Raw genomic sequence first — 16793 nt, 5'->3', positions numbered from 1 at the left:
CATTTAATAGTTACAGGATGCTATTTTTTTTTTTAAGAGAAGAGAACATTCCAAAAGGAAAAAAGGAGGAGAAGGAGAAAATTTTGGCATTTTTTCAAAGATAAAAGAGTGGCAGATAAAATCAAGATCTCCTGCCTTCTTCCCCACTCCCCAACAAAACAAGAAAGAGACATGATGAAGAAAAAGAGACTAGAAAAAGATGGTAGTGGAGAACATCAATCCAGGAAACCCAACGTCAAATTAGTAGAAATTTCAGAGAAAAGAAAGAAAATGGATGAGAGGATATTATCAAATTAATAGTAGAAAAAAAAAAATACCAGGAGACATCTTTCTGGAGGAAAGGGCCCACTGTGCACAGCATAATTAATGAAGAAGATTCTCAGACCACTGTGACACGTTAGCATACCAAAGGTAAAGATCCTAAAATTTACCAGAGAGAATAATCAGGTACAATACAAAGGACTGGGGATCAGAATGGTATTGCACATTCCAACAGTAACATTGGAAACTAGAGGACAGTGGAACAATTGGTTCAAAATGATGAGGGAAAATGATTTTATATTCACCTAAATTATCAACAAAGCATGTGGAAGCTACTGGACAATGGGTTCTATGAAACAAGAAGTAAACCAAGAAACCAACAAGGACACACAAGACAAAAACAAACAAAAGGGAATCTAACATAAGAGAACTATGAAAGGAATTCCTCGGAAGAGTGGAAAGTCCCAGGATGGCAACAGTACAATAGGCCTGAATGGGAGTAGGAAGACAGAGGACTCTAGGGCAAAGGCTTTGGTGGGGAAGGAAAGAAGAAGAATGTAAATGATAGATTTTCCATTACACTGCTAAAAAAAAATTAAAGAAGACCTATATAAAGGGAGACAAATACCATGTTCTTTGATTGGAACACTCAATACTGTCAAGTTGTAAATTCTCTACTAATTGGAATAAAAAGAATATAGAGTCTAGAATTAGACCCACCCATATGTGAATCACTTGATGTTCTTTACACAATTCAATATGGAAAGAAACAAAGATATTTTATAAAAGGTGCTGAAGCAGTTGGACAGCCATATGGGAAAAAAATGAACCTGGACTCCTTCCTCACACCATACATCAAAATCTATTCAAAATAAATAATAGATTGGAGGTCCTGGCAGACTCAGTCTGGAGAGCATGCAACTCTAGATCTTGGGGTCATGAGTCTGAACCCCACATTGGGCATAGAGTTTACCTAAAAAAATCTAAAAAAATGATAAGTAATAGATCTATCTGTGAAAATTAAAACTATAAAGATTTTAGAAGAAAACATATTAGAATATCTCCACAACTTTGGGATAGGCAAAAATCTCTTGGAAGGACGCATAAGTCACAATCTATATAAAAAAGTTAAAATTGGCTAACTTCACCAAAATTAAGAACATCTATTCATCAAAAGACTATTAAGAATATGACAAGGCAAGCCACATACTAGAATAAAATATTCTCCACACATACATCTAATAAAGAAATCATATCCAAAATAGATTAAGAAATTCTAATTGATAATAAGAAGATAATGCACTTTAAAAGTTGGACAAAGGACTTAAACAGGCACTTCATAAAAAAAGATGTACAAATAACTAAAGAGCACATAAACAGATGCTCAACATCATCAGTCATTAGAGAAAGGCAAATTAAAACTACAATACCAGTATACCCCACTGAGAATGGCTAAAATTAAAATATTGGGAAGGGTGTGAAGCAACCAGAACTTGTGGATATTACTGGATGGAGTATAAAATGTCCCAACCACTTTGGAAAACTGTTTGATGTTTTCTTTCAAAGTTTAGCATAATCCTGTCTCCTAATCCAGAGATTCCACTCCTACAGAGAAATGAGGGCTGACCTCCAAAAAAAACTTGTACGAGAATAGTTATATCCATTTTGCTCATAATAGTCCTGAACTGGTAACAATCCAAACATCCATCAACAGGAGAACAGATAAGCAAATTGTGGTAAATTTATTTAATTATTGAAAAAGAAATGAACTACACATTATACTGAGAGAAAGAAGCCTGACTCAAAAGAGTACACATTGTATTATTCCCTCTGTATGAGGTCCAGGAACAGATGAAACTAATCTACAGTGACAGAAGTTCGAATAGTGGTTCTTCGGGTGGTAAGATGCATGAGAGAACTCTCTGGGGTAACAGAACTATTGTAATCTTGATCCAAGTAGTGATCACAAGAGGCTATACATACATATATAAAAAGTCAATGAGCTTGAACTTAACCTTTATGAACTTTGCTGTATGTAAATTATCCCCCAGTAAAATACTGATAAAAAAGGGCAACATAAACCTGTTTTAAAACATGGAAGCAAGTACCAGAAGAAACTGTGAAAACAATTTAAAGTGCTTGCTGTTTTCTTCCTAATAAATGTTTTAGTACTATTTAATCTTTCACATGTTCAATAGTAAAAATTAATTTTTAAAAATTGCCTTCCACAAAATAGTTGGGGGGAAGTGCCATTATGTGACCTATAATAAGTGTTGAGTAGCAATCTGTGATACAAAGGAGAGGAAGGAAGGGAAGAAGGAGGGAGGGAGGAAAGACCCTGTTGATATTTCGGTGGCAGAATACTGATTCAAAATGCACATATTGAAGATTTCGCATCACTGACTACATAGTTCACAAAAGCTGCCCTCCTCACCACCAGCTTTATGCCTTTTTGTCCCCCCAAAGCACTGTGTTACTAAAAGTCATGGATACCCAGATTCAAGGTGCTGGGTCCCAAGCTGGCCATGTGACCTCAGGCGGGTCCCTCCACCTCCATAGTCTTTAGCGTTCATCTGAAAAGGCAACTGGAGACTAAGTGGTCTCATATGTCCCCTGAACCTATACTGCAAGGATTCTAGCCTGTAGGTTTCCTGTTCTGCACAATTTCAGCCTGTATTTCCTCTCAGGACTTACCAGCTAAAGAGGTTTCACATAAAACATTTTCCAAGGAGCTGTGTCTGCCCTGGCCAGCATCCTTGAGTTTATCTGGGTGGTCTTTCGTGACATATTCCTCGCCCCATTCTTTACCATCCTTTGGCTGCCTCCACACACTAGATGAGAGATGGCTCTTGGGCTGGATATCAGCCGAGAGGCAAGACTTCAGGTTTTCTTCTGCTTCTGGAGTTGTTGGGTTCATCCCTGAAAAATAACACCTGCCATCCAGATCTGACTTTTTAAAAAACAATTGTATTTGTTATTAACTCTGAAATATTATGCCCCTGTTTGGGTACAAACTATCCCCCAAGGATTAAATACATCAACTAAGTTTTAAAAGTGTCCATGGTGGCAAAGGATCTGTTTCCGGCCTATGCATCCTCTACTCTTTGTATGCAGTCTCTACTGAATAAGGCATTTTTAAAAAGATAAATTTATAAAATAATATAATTAATTTGTAGTAAGTATCCATTGACTCCCTGTATCTCCTTCCTTTTAGGCAAGCATACCAGGGAGAAAAATGCAGAGGAAGAAAGATGCCAAAGACAATGTTTTCTTTTGGAATATGTCATCCTTGGCCCTGATAATGGTAAGTTGCAAAAAGGAAGGAGGAATGGAGGGAGGGAAGATGAAATAATTTATAAAATACTGGTGGATAACTTTTAAATCAAGTAAACTATAAAATGTGTCCATAGACAATTTATTTTATGCTACATATACCTATGAGTTTTTTAGCAAATATTATCTCAGTGGTAATTGACGTGAGCTGGAAAGAACCAAGAATACTGGTTTTGTCTTGAACTTCTCCACCCCATCTCTCTCCTTGGTTTAACTGAATCACTGACTTACTCCACTAGACATCTTGGAGTCTTAGTAACCATAGTGCTTTATCTTGCCTGACTTCTTTCAAGCCTGGTTTGGAACTGAGGGACTAGAAGAAAGGAAGTTAAGTTGGAAACCGGGAAAGGGTAGAGTTGCCAGAAAAGAACTAAACACAGAGCTACTTACCAGGACCCATCATCCCCTTCACATTACTGTCTGCGACATGCATGGATCTGGACTCTTGGGCTGCAGAGAAAGGAAAGTTTCCATCAGTATCCACTAACAGGGGCTGGCACCTTCTATGAGCCAGATGCTTGGGACAGACTCAGAGTTGACAGCTTACTGAGGGAGACAGAAGAGCCAAAAATAAAATAAAATTTCAAGCGCTCAGTATTTTCACATTTGTAAGAAGATATAATAAGTGGCACTTACCTCCTATACTGCCACAAGAATTAAATGAGTTAATATGTGTAAACTGCACCAAGTAAGAGCTAAATTCTTGTCTAACTATGATGGTGAGGATAAGGAGAGCCAGAACGGTGCCGTCCAAACGTAAGTCAGACCCTGCCACTCCTCTGCTTAGCCCTCTAATGGCTTCCCCGGCCAGTGTAGAAGCCCAACACTTTATAATGACCATAAAGCCCTAAAATATCTGCCCCCTCCCATGCCTGCTGTTTCCATCTTTTCTTAAAAACTTCATCTTCTGTCGTCTCTCTTGTTCACTCTGCTTTACTGCCACTGTTCCTGCTCCAACTTGAACATCTCAGCGATGTTCCCGCCAGGACCTTGGCATGGGCTGTTCCCTCCCTTTCCCCTCTGCATGCATCAGCTCACACCCTCACTTCCTTCCGGTCCTTACCTGGCACTGTCTCTAAAATTACAGCTGTGTTGCCCTATTTTTCTCCCTATCACTGACATGTGACACATTTTTTCTAGCTTGTTTGTTGTCGGCTTCCACGAGGGCAGGGATGTTTATTGTTCTGTTCATTACTATCTCCCACCATCTACATCAGTGTCTGGGGTGATGGATGGGTAGAAGGAAAGACAAACAGGTGGGACAGTCCGCACCTTGACTGCAACCTCATGAAAGACCTTGAGCCAGAGGCACCCACAGATTCCTGACTCAGAGAAACTAGAACATGGTGAATGTTTGCTATTTTAAGCTACTGAACTTTGGAGCAATAAGCAACAATTGCACCATTTTATAACAGTGGGTAAGTGGGTAAGCCAACCCTTTCTAAAGGCTGGCCCTTGGATCCTGATTTTTAGCATAACCTATCCTATCCAGAATGTCTTCTTATGGCACATTATTTGGGAAAAATTCTGCAGTAACTCAGTTGACTAAACTATGTTATATAAGCCACGTCTATTGTAACAGGGAAGTAAGGAAGAGTTGCTACCACACAGCTCATTGAACTCCATCTGAGCACTTTGCAAATATAATTTTTAATCTTTTACCTTATGACCACGTTCAACTTCCCCAGCAGACGTGGCATTGATCTGACCTCTACTTTCCGAGGCAATCCTATATTCTTTCCTAATAAGACCATCTTTTTACGTCCTGCTCCTCATGACATGGAGCAGAGAAAATAGAACCGTGATGAACCCGCTTGGTCCCCAGATGGATCAGTGTGTTTTCCCAAGCTGCACCTATCAGTCTCTAAAGTACTGACTCAAAGGGATAAAAAAACTACAAAGAAAAAAGCAGATCCATACTTTGAAGTTATACAGATTAAAAGCCATCTGATTTAGATTTTTTAATTTAGTGATTCAAAACACATTCATCATCTAGGAATACATTGTGCCTTAATGCATAAGGGTAGAAAGCCACCAGCCCTGCCCCAGAGGAGCTTACCATTGGTTGAGAAGGCCTTGAGCCTCTTTTGGAGAACTTCTATATGTTAGCCAAAAAAATCTTTAAAAAAAAAAAAAAGGACAGTTCCTCTAAACAACATTAATGTCTATGTCACCCTGCAGCACATATAAGGTGCTTTATTAGACATTGCTGAGCATACAAAGATGTAGCAAATGTGTAACCAGACATGGTCATAGACGGAGGTGGCTGGATGGAAAGCCAGTTTCTTTAGCTCTGCCCAGGAGCAGTTTTCTGGCATCTGTTCTCTCATCCCTCAGATCAGGAGTGTTGCTAATGACTGTCAGTCCACAGATAGCACCAGCCCTGGTTATCCAGAGAAAGAGGCGTACAGAATTACACTGGCACTTGTGTCACTCCCTGCCACTTAAAGCAGATATGATTTTCTCCTCTATCAGTGAAACCTTGCTGAAAAAAGAGCTGAACACACAGTTTTATGCTAAGAATATGCCTATCTTTAAATTGTCTATGCAGAGAGACAAGAGTGGAAAGTAATGTGGAAAATAAAACAAGTTATTAGAGTGAATAATTTTTCTAACATTTTTCTCCTAGGGTTAGCGTTTGAAATTTAGAACCCAGATAAGTATCTCCCCCCCCCCAAAAAAAATCTTTTAAAATTGGGCAGATTCCTCTGGTCTTTTAGACTCCTCGGGTTTTTTTTTTTTTTTTTTTTAAGGTTTGATTTATTTATTTGACAGAGAGAGAGAGAGAAAGAGTACAAGCAGGGGGAGCTGCAGGCAGAGGGAGAAGGAGAAGAAGGCTTCCTGCTGAGCAGGAAGCCGGATTTGGGGTTCTATTCCAGGACCCTGAGATCATGATCTGAGCTGAAGGCAAATGCTTAACACACTGAGCCACCCAGGCATCCCAGGATCCTGTGGATTCCTATAAATTCCAGTTATAGGAGGAAAAATTCTGAGCTATACATCATTTTCCTATAAGGATACAAGACATAAACCCATTCTCACTATTACTCAAGCGCTAGGAATCAAGGGGAAAGGCTGGGCTAAATCAGTATGATTTGCAAACTGTACCTTTTTCATAGGCCTGAGAAGGCAAAAGATTTGTAAAGTCTTCACTTGGAAGAACAGGCTCAGGGATATTGATCGAACGGAAAGGACTTCCTTGTGCCTGAGCAGGCCCAGCCTGCGAGCCATGTTCTTCTTTCTGAGTTTTCCTGGGGAAGGAAAACAAAGGGTCTTAATGCCTGATGGGTTAAGAGGAGAATCAGTTCAGAATAACCCGAGAAAAATTCTGAATTATTAGGTTGAACCATGTAAAAGTGCTGTTTTTGTAAATTAAAAAGTTAGATACTAGCAGTTCTTAGGGTTCAACTTAATTCATCGCCAAAGCTGGAGAAAAAATTTCAAATACATACAAATCACATCCTAATTGTAATATCTATATTTTTGTTTTTCTGTTCCTGGCTTCTTTGTCATCAGGATCTGTACAGAGTTAGCAATGGTGACAATTTGCTTGGGATGATTTACATTCACTCAACAAAGCAACACAGAGGTACCAGGAAGTAGCAGGTCTTCAACCACAAACAACAAGCCATTCTTCGGGGTCACACAAATATTATTACCATATTTCTATTTTAAATTTGATAATTTAAAAGTTCCAACTTGATATAACAATAATGATCATATATGTTTAATGGTGAACCTTCATTGATTCAAGCTGGTTGAAATATTAACATAAATGTATTTTGGATGGTAGACGTAAACTAGTAGTAGCATTAGAGAAATTTTAGAAAACTAATTAAAAAAGAAAATCATGAGTGACCCCACTATCTTAACATACAATTACCATCTTTAAATATATCTTTCTAGTTGTTATTTTACATGTTTTTTACAGTTGAAATAAAAGTCTACATGTCATTTTATATCCTTTTCATTTCACTTCATATTGTATTGAGTGCATTCTCCATGCAACAGTTACCAACCATTTTTAAACATAACTGATTTTTATGATTCTATAATCGCCATCACAAGCTGACCTGCAGATCCCAGCAGTATATAGCCACTTAGCTATCTGCTGATAGAGGGGTTGGAATTCTCAGTGTCACTGTGCAAGCCTCTGCTTATGGGTTTGCCATTGGACGGTTTTGTGTAAGACACTCACTTGGCTTTAACTTTTCGAGATTCCCTTCTCTTTTCCTGCTGAAGTTGTTCAATTTTCTGTTGCATTTCTTCTTGCTTGGAAGTGATGGCTTGAATCATTGACATGGCATTGCTCAGCTCTTCCTGAAAAATAGGAATTGATACATCTTAAATTTGGCAAAAAGTAAAAGGGGTGAAAGGATATAACATGATATCTAGTATACAATAAGCTTTTAATACATATTTGCTCAATGAATGAGAGATGAACATCTTATTTCTTTTTTTTTTTTAAAGATTTTATTTATTTATTTGACAGACAGAGAGATCACAAGTAGGCAGAGATGCAGGCAGAGAGAGAAGAGGAAGCAGGCTCCCCGCCGAGAAGAGAGCCTGATGCGGGGCTCAATCCCAGGACCCTGGGATCATGACCTGAGCCAAAGGCAGAGGCTTTAACCCACTGAGCCACCCAGGCGCCCCGAACATCTTATTTCTATTGTAGTCTATAATTTTAACACAAAGATCCAAGAAAGAAAAACATGAAACAGATTTTTTTTTCCATGACAATTAGTGAATTTGGCTGCTACATGAAAGGTGTTTTTCTACGTCTGTGACTAAGACCAAGAACCCTCTGTTTAGCTAGGATATAGAAGAGGAACCTACCTTGAAATAGTTCAACGAATTCTTCATCTCAGTAACTTTTTCTTCCATGGAACATCGACAGCTTTTAACCTTCTCTTCCAAAGCATATTCTCCATGTTGAATTCTTGACAGTTCTTGCATTGCTTCCGTGAATCCAGTTTTGAGTTCAGAGGCCAAGGCCTGCAACTAAAGACAATCACCAAGAGTGAATTCAGTTTTCTGTAAACTGTTATAAATACTACCGCTGGCCCCTTGAGTTTTCATTTTGTTTGAGAAACCAGGCTCCTGAAAATCTACAGACCTCATTTCCTGGTAAACTAAAGTGTAGACAACATATGGCAAACTTGGTCCCATTCTTTTAGGGAAAGAGGGAATTTTTTATATAGCACATGCCGAAGCTTAATAGTGACAAGCAAGCAAACCATTAAGTTTACCAGTGCTACTGTGAGCTACTGTTTATTCTAACACCTTTGATTAAAATGAGATTTACTTGAAAAGCAACATATGCATGTGAAATACAATCCGATCCAATAACTCTTTGAATCCCATGAAAGAAGGGATGGGTCATATTATCCCTGGTGTTGTAGAAGATGAAGAAATTCAGTTATATTTCCCTTTAAAAAATTAAATGATAAAAAGAGTAATAACTAGGCATATCTGAGAATTTCTTGAAAGGGAAGAGGCCATATATATAAATATATATAAATACATTATATATATATATGATGATATCATAGAAAAGGAGTAAATGGCATTTGCATTTGAGTGGCAGGAAATAACTACAGTGTTAGGAGCTCAGCACACTGTTGTTGATAGTGATGTTGAATTATCTTCAGGAGCCAAGCCTGGTCCTGTAGGAGTGCACACATCGGACTTCTGTTGTCAACTTCCATACCATGAAAAATGTATCAATTCTGGAGTCAGATAGGGTATAAATTCTAGCTCTCCTATGAGAAGTAAGACCTCAGGCAAGTTGGTTAACCTCTTTGTAGCAGTCTCCTCCTGCATAAAATAACTACTGTGACACCTATTTCACAGGGCTGTCTGGAGATTAAATGAATACATGTAGGTAAGCTTCCTGCCACAGTGCATGCTTGGTACAAAGAAGGTGTTCGAGAAATTTAATTCTTCTCCCCCTTTAAGTGACACATCAAAAAGTTAAGCACAAACAGAAATGTGGAGAAAGTGGAGCGCTTCTAAAGTTCGGGTTGTTGGGTATTTTTATTGAACAAATGTAAAGAAGCATTTTCAACACACAGAAAGTTAAGATAATAATAACAATAAGATAATAACATTACTTTCTTGAAATTCATGATCTTACACTCTGCTAAGGAGAGGAACTCATAGCTTCAGTTCTCTCTTTAAAACAGAACTTTTGACAACATTAACAAAATTCCTTCCAATGTGTACTTCTAAACATTTTCAGAATATGGTCATCCAAAATGATTCCAGCTCACAACGACACCTCCCACTATAAAATGACTTGGTCTCCTACACCACATTTTTAAAATATAGGGTTTGGTGGTTCACTGTGCCTCACAAAGGTTTCTTTCAAGGGGCGGGAATAGTGAGAAATAAGAGGAGTCAAAGAGATCATTCTGAGGACAAAAGCAGGACCTGCCAAGCATTCAGGGCTGGAAGCCTGAGAAACAACACAAGCCATCTATATTTCGCCACAATCATTTTTAATTTTAATTAATCTTTGCGATGGATCTTTGTACGTGTCCTAATGTAGTCATCATAATGGATTAAATCACCAAGTCCACTACCTTTGATCTGGTAGTTCTCATTATGTAAATTCATTTTTAGTGAACAAAATAAAATCAACGGCAATATAATATCAAAGCAAAATCTGTGCAAGTTTTAAAATTGAAAGAAAGAAACCTGATATTCATTCAGGTGCTCTGGTTTTCTGTTTGAAAAAAAAAAAAGGGAACCACTATCCGACAGAAATAGGTTTCATTATCACTGCTCCCTTAGGTGGATGTATGGAGTTTTCCCCAGGAACCAAAAGACAGCAGGAGGATCCTAGGGGAAAGGACTTTTCCTCACCTGTAGAACCCCAGCTCTCAAAAAAAAAAAAAAAAAAAAAAAAAAAAATTGAGTTTCCCTAACAGCCAGGTTATATAGGGACTTTGGAGATTTTGAAACCATTTTAGGTTAGGAACCCATTTCCTTCCCATTTATTACTTTGAGCCCCTTGGGTACCTACCACCAAAATAACACTATTGACTGATAAACAGCTTTCCATCCACTGATCAGCCAAGGAAGGGATGCCATATGTGAGCATAATCACACCGGAAACGTGTCGCCTTGAAGACAACATGGGGCTCAGCATCTTTAGCTGCTACAGACTAGTTTTCCAGTACCAACTGGCCGTTCCTTGTGAATAAAAAATACTCTGAGGACATGGACTTAACATCTTTTCTCTGCTCTCTCTCTTCAACTCTCTCATTTGACAGCCCACAGCCCACCCCAAGGATTAGAAACGGGTGTCTACCTTGTTCTCCAGCGAGTTGAACACGTTCCTCATCTCGTTGATTTTTTCATGAAGCTGCTCTAGAGAGGTTATGATCCCTCCATCCTGCCGCTGGAGGCGGGCTCCCACCGGAGGCAGGTTCAGGGAAGACTTGTACTTCGAAGCCTAGGGTACCACAGAGGGCATCTTAGGCTCAAAGAAATAGGGGAGAGGAGTCCGAATTCTTCCTATTTCCTGTTCTTAATTTCTGTTTCTCCATTTTCTTTACTTTCTTGGTGAATTTTAATTAATGTCTTCCCATCACTTTTCACCAAAGTTCCCTCAAACTAATTTTCATAAATTATGCAAGTTGTTCCAACTTGTTTTTCACACAGACTTGCCCTTCATTCTGTTCCATTATCAAGGTCAAAGTCTAGTCTGAGTCCAACTCAGGGGACTGGGCCTGGGCCTTGAGATCCCTGTTAAGTCATAAACATCAAGATTTGAGGAAGCTTCCACAAGGCAGGCCAAATTCCTGCAACACCTGACGACAGGCTCTAAGGAGCAGCACACGATGGCAAGGACGCCAACGTAATTGCTTTGGTTTTCCCTCAAACCAGGGTTTGTACAGAGGAAATATGGTCTTTCTGCCAGTTTTCATCTTCTTCATTTTAGGCCTCTTTATTAATCCCCAGAAATATGATAATTTAAAACAAAAAGTGGGCAGCAAGTCGTTTGAGTGGTCAAGTAAATTTCCCAAATCTACTCTTCTACACTCCCTGCAGAAGTTGACCCTTAACGTCATTCTTACAGTGCACGACTGAAGAAGATGTGAAGCAGGACATGCTGGAAATTTATCTTATCAATCTGGGAATCACCACAGGCCTAGTAGAATTAATTTCTCTGGTGTTGGGAGATATTCCTTAATGGCAAAAAGAGACTGAGGCTCAAAACGGACTAAACAAATCCTAGAAAACTTTCAAAGGCAATTTTAATGATGAAACCTATTACTGTAGGACTGGTTCCCATAGTTTTTCAGTTAGGGGTCCTTTTGGCACATAACTCATTTCCTTAAATTATTTTCGTTGCAGAGAAAAAGAAAAAAGAAAAAAATCACTTCAAATCTCCCTACTTTTATACAACCGCGAATGTTTGGGCACATTTTCTTCTGTTTTGTTCTGTGAATATAAGTGCATACATTAATATGGTTGAACTCATACTACAGATATATTTGCCAAACACTGTTATAAACCCTTTACTGAAGCCTTCGAATTTTCTTCTATGTGTCTATTTTTAATGGTTACTCGATATTCCATCCGATGGATGTGCCAGAGTTTATCCACCCATTCAGTTTTCTTGGAAATTTATGTTGTTTGTAATTTTTCAACATTATAAATAATGCTGACCTATAATGCTGTTTATTTAAAGCTTGGTATGCATTTCAGATTATTTCCTTAAGATAAATTCCTAAATATTCCTTAAGACGTTGGGTAGTATTTGACTCAAAGGACTAAATTAGTGTATTTAGAAAAACATGTCTTGGACAAAATATACAAAACATAAGTAACATAAATGGGAGGAAGCTGCAATGTTTACATTCCTGCAGGTGAGCCAGAAACATATTGGAATTCACATCATTAGGCGGGAGTTGGGCTAGGACCAAATGGTGCAGTTACCACATCTGTGGCCTTGATTGTGGGACCCCACCCCCACTTCACAAGTTAATGGAATCTTATTTTAAAAATCCGTGTGCAAAAGGAAATAATCAGTCTGCAGCAACACAATCTGACTCTGGAGAAGAGAGTGGGTGAAATCTGAGAGGCCTATGTACAGTGAACGGAGGATGAGAGAAAAGCAGAATAGACTTGGAGTCAAATGAAAGGGAATATGAGCTAAAGAACAATCAGTGTATCCACACAGATTCACCGGTTCTGGTAATAATTCTGGAATGAACTGGGAGCTGGTAGTGCTTGTTCTCCTGTTGGCTCCTGTGATCTGATTTGGGTCAAGGTACCTATTTACCAAGGAGGTCAAATCCATCTAAAAGCAGGGAGCTAATTAGGGTTACAAACATTTTAACACTTTTACTATATTTTAACTAAAAGGTTCTATTGAAGTTTCCACCAATTTACACACACTCGTCAGAACTAAATATTATTATTTTATTATTCACTAATCAGATTGTCATAAGCTTCAAAAGCCTCCATCTTCTCTCCTACTTATTAGCTACCAATAATTCTGCTTTGGTAAGTTGTCTGTGTCCTTTGCCCATACTCTATTGAGGTCTCAGAAGTTTCTTTTTTTACTGACTTGTATTGACTATTTATATATCATTAAACCCTTGTGGTATTTTTCTGTAAAAGAATTTTCCTGTTTTGTTATTTGCCTTTGAATTGGTTGAAAATACATTTATGTTGGGAAATCTTTTAATTGTGATGTGGGGGGAAATCTCTAGCCCTCTCCTTTGTGATTTCTTCCAGTGCTTTCTTCACATCCAGAGACAAGATAAATATTCACTCATTCTAAACTTCTATAATTTGATTATTTTAAATTTCTAGGCTTTTAATCCATTTTTGAGTTTATTTTGATTAGGGTAGGAAGTAAGGATCTCTTCTTTTTTGTCCCAAAGAAGAACCAGACAATTTTCCAAACATGATTTGACACCAGACTAAATGACTGCATCAGACCTCTTGGCTCAAAGCAATATATACATCTTGTAGATATTCATTCATTCATTCATTCAACTAATATTTATTGAATATGTGTTATAATCCAGGTACTATACTTTATGCTGAGGATACAACAGATAGCAAAATGGACTAAGTCCCTGCCCTTGGAGCTTACATTCTAGAGAAGGAAACAGACACTTAAAAAATAAATAATTAAACAAGATACTATTTACTATAATTTCAGGTAGGGATGGGGGGGGGTCTATCAGGAAAATAAAATAGAAAATGGCTAAAATGTCATATTTTACTTCAAATTTCATAGTTTGCTCTCCCTTCTTGGTATAGATTGTATTCTATTATAGTTAACCTCTCCCTGCTTCCCTCCTTCCTCTTCCTCTTCTTCTTTCTTTGCTTCTCCTTCATCTTCTTTTGGTTAAATGTTGCTTGGAGTAACCAGTCTGGGTTTTAGGAAGCATTCTTTTAAAAACAAGGATGGGGTTATGATCACACACCACAGAGGTCATATAGACCAGCTTCGCTTCCACTGCTTCATTTGTTCCACTGTGAACAGATGTACTTGGGTTTGTGATACAATGAGAGAATGAGGCCACCCCCCACTGCCGCTATATTTAGCCAACATTCAGGGAGTGACCTACATAAAATCTATAATAGACTTTAAATCATACCTAAGTTTAAAGACATACTCACAGTCACTCCGATGCCATACACAGGTCAGATGTGAGCAGAGGAGAGGTGGGCAGGGAAGGCAGTTGGAAGTCGTGGACAAGTAAGGCATCAAATCAGCACTGAGTGAAGACTCACTCCTGCTTCCAGGCCTTTGTTCAAGCTGGTCCCTCTGCTTGAAACACCTTTTCCCATATCCACTTACCAAACGACCAATCTGTCCTTAAATGCCTTCAGCCAATATTCTTTCATCTCTCCACCACATCAATACCTCTGTTGTAATCCTTCCATCAGCCTACCTGTTTGAGCCATTTATTTTATCTGTTTTCCAGAAGGTGGACACTTAAAAATCGACTGCAAATGTCTGTTTTATTTCTCACTAGACCAAGCAGTTGATTTTACACATAGTAACTGGTCAATAAATATGTAATAAATTGAAATGAGGCTGTTTCCTCTACTCCTTCCCACTGCTGGTCTTGGTCTAGGAGCAGCATGATTACAAAAATGTTTTCATAATCCTGTGTTGGCTCGCCCTGATTGGCTCATAGCAGTGACTTCTTGCATGAGATTTCTGGGAACTAGTCATTATTTTCATTTTACTATCACTTAAACTCAACAAATCTAAATAACATTTCCCTTAAAACTCTGACTCTTCTGGATTCCTATTGTTTTTTCCAGAAGACCACTCCCCAATCAAACCTTAAAACTTTACAGCCAACTTTGAAATCATCCTTTCTCCGAGCCCCCACCAAGCTCTGCTAGTTCTTTCTTCCATCTCCTGCATTCCAGATAACAGTGCCTTAACTTGAGAGGGGAGCATGGATTTTCCTAGCCCAAAGCTTCTTTTACATTACAGATTATACCAGAATAAACATCCATGATTTTTAAGGACAGAATTTTACTTTAAATTTACATTTAGAAGATAGATACCAAATAAATACTCTGTAGAAAGTCAAAGCAGCCCCAAGTGACTGTTGTTGCAAACACACTATAAAATGTTTTGCAGAATTTTTAACTTCCTTAGAAATAAAATTATTCCCATTGTTCAGAAGGAGCTTAACATTTTTTTGATCACCCTGTGTGAACATTTGCAGTGTTAACCCCCTTTCAATTTTCAGTTTTCCCTGCTAAGATAGGAAACAAAAACAGAGCTTGCTCTCTCCTCCTCTCTCATGGAGTTGGCATCGCACAGTGTCATGGCCAGAGTGATGGTGGCAACGGGCAAGGAAACCGGAATGGACATGGGAGTGGCCATGCCATAATTTAGATAAGCTGTCCTTCACTCAACAGTTTTCTCAAAGGTGCAACATGAGCTTAACTCTCTGCCCTGCCTACTTCATGGTCCTGGTAAGCGAACAAACGCAATGACGGAGGTGCAAGCACTTGCGAGTGCTAGAAAACTCTATACGTAAATGACAGTCATCACTATCACACACAGGAATATTCAAAACAATCTAATTGTTTTTACCTGGTAAATCTGTGTGGAAGGGTTATTCATCGGCATATGTTCATTCTCTCCTGTAGGAAGAAAGAGCTTTGTTCAATGAACATGACTCATTCTGTCCCTGTCCTCCTCACACACATGCAGGGAATAAGGCGACTCATAGGATCTTAAATCTGTGGCTGCATGACAAGAAACCAGTGATATAAGAACGAAACGTAAGACGGTGTAGGTGGTTTCCATATTCACATTCTAATGACCTAACCATATCTACCTGATAAACCTCTTGTGGTAACAAAACAAAAGATGTTCTACCACAGTGGGGGAGTTTCTCATCCAAAGTAAATGATCAGTGATCATTAACCAACCAGAAGGGAATGCCCTTGAAGGGTTTCCCTCATGTTCTTGAGGCTAATAGGAGTTTACTTGAGGAGGTAGTTCTATACTCAGGAAGGCTACGCCAGACACCTGTCTAGTTATCACTCTGTTGTTCTCAGGACACCTACATAAAATGTCCTTGCCAAACTTTTAAGGTTTCCCCTCCTGTCACTGCCCAGATCCGCTAAGGTAATCTTACTGTTCTTCCTGCGCAAGAGGGTTGGTAAAGGGAATTGTCAATGGAAAGATTCTGGGAAGGATGCAGGCAGAAATGAAAGAATATTGGCAACACTAGAGACTGAAACACAGGGCAAATACCAAGGAGGTTATAAAAACCACTTATAAACTAGGGATAAAGAGGGTTGGCTTAAACTTTCAGAACCACATTGGCTGGCCACGAAGACAAGACAGTCATGTAAATTACGCAGCTCATTCCTCATCCACTTAGTTATATTTCCATTGTGTCACATTGTATGAATCAAGCAGTTTATAGATGAAAGCAAATATTTGGTTGTATGAATGTGTGTGTATATTGTTCCCTTAAGACATACTGGTGTAGAAAACCCTCCCTTAGAGGAACCAGCTTCAGCGTATTAAGTTCATAAATAATGAAGTTCCTGAGCCCAGAACTTATATAAACAGAAGGCTGTTCCTATAAAATCCGGGTGGTTTGAGATCATCAAAACTCCTCACATGAGCTTGGGTAAAGATTACTTAGCCCATTTTATACTGTGTCCCAGCAGCCTGGTATCAG

At 38.7% G+C, this 16793-nt stretch overlaps 1 protein-coding gene across 13 annotated transcripts in view; it reads right to left on the bottom strand.

Annotated features, from left to right (window-relative positions):
- ARHGEF33 (Rho guanine nucleotide exchange factor 33) overlaps window positions 1-16793 on the bottom strand; it is a 116380-nt gene that overhangs the window by 71777 nt on the left and 27810 nt on the right. For 11 of the 13 annotated variants that reach the window (XM_032881964.1, XM_032881961.1, XM_032881962.1 and 8 more), the window contains exons 4-10: window positions 15689-15738; window positions 10910-11053; window positions 8431-8595; window positions 7793-7914; window positions 6703-6845; window positions 3985-4044; window positions 2956-3180 (exon numbers count right to left, since the gene is read on the bottom strand). In XM_032881964.1, coding sequence (XP_032737855.1) covers window positions 2956-3180; window positions 3985-4044; window positions 6703-6845; window positions 7793-7914; window positions 8431-8595; window positions 10910-11053; window positions 15689-15738 — 909 coding nt within the window. The remainder of the gene's footprint in view (window positions 1-2955; window positions 3181-3984; window positions 4045-6702; window positions 6846-7792; window positions 7915-8430; window positions 8596-10909; window positions 11054-15688; window positions 15739-16793) is intronic. The other 2 variants (XM_032881974.1, XM_032881975.1) reach the window with 1 other exon arrangement.

Source organism: Lontra canadensis, unplaced genomic scaffold (genome assembly GCF_010015895.1).
Source record: "Lontra canadensis isolate GAN:19392208 unplaced genomic scaffold, GSC_riverotter_1.0 scaffold78, whole genome shotgun sequence".
NCBI classification, from domain to species: Eukaryota; Metazoa; Chordata; class Mammalia; order Carnivora; family Mustelidae; genus Lontra; species Lontra canadensis.
Note: the sequence above shows the minus strand (reverse complement) of the source record. Positions and strands in the feature narration are given on the sequence as shown.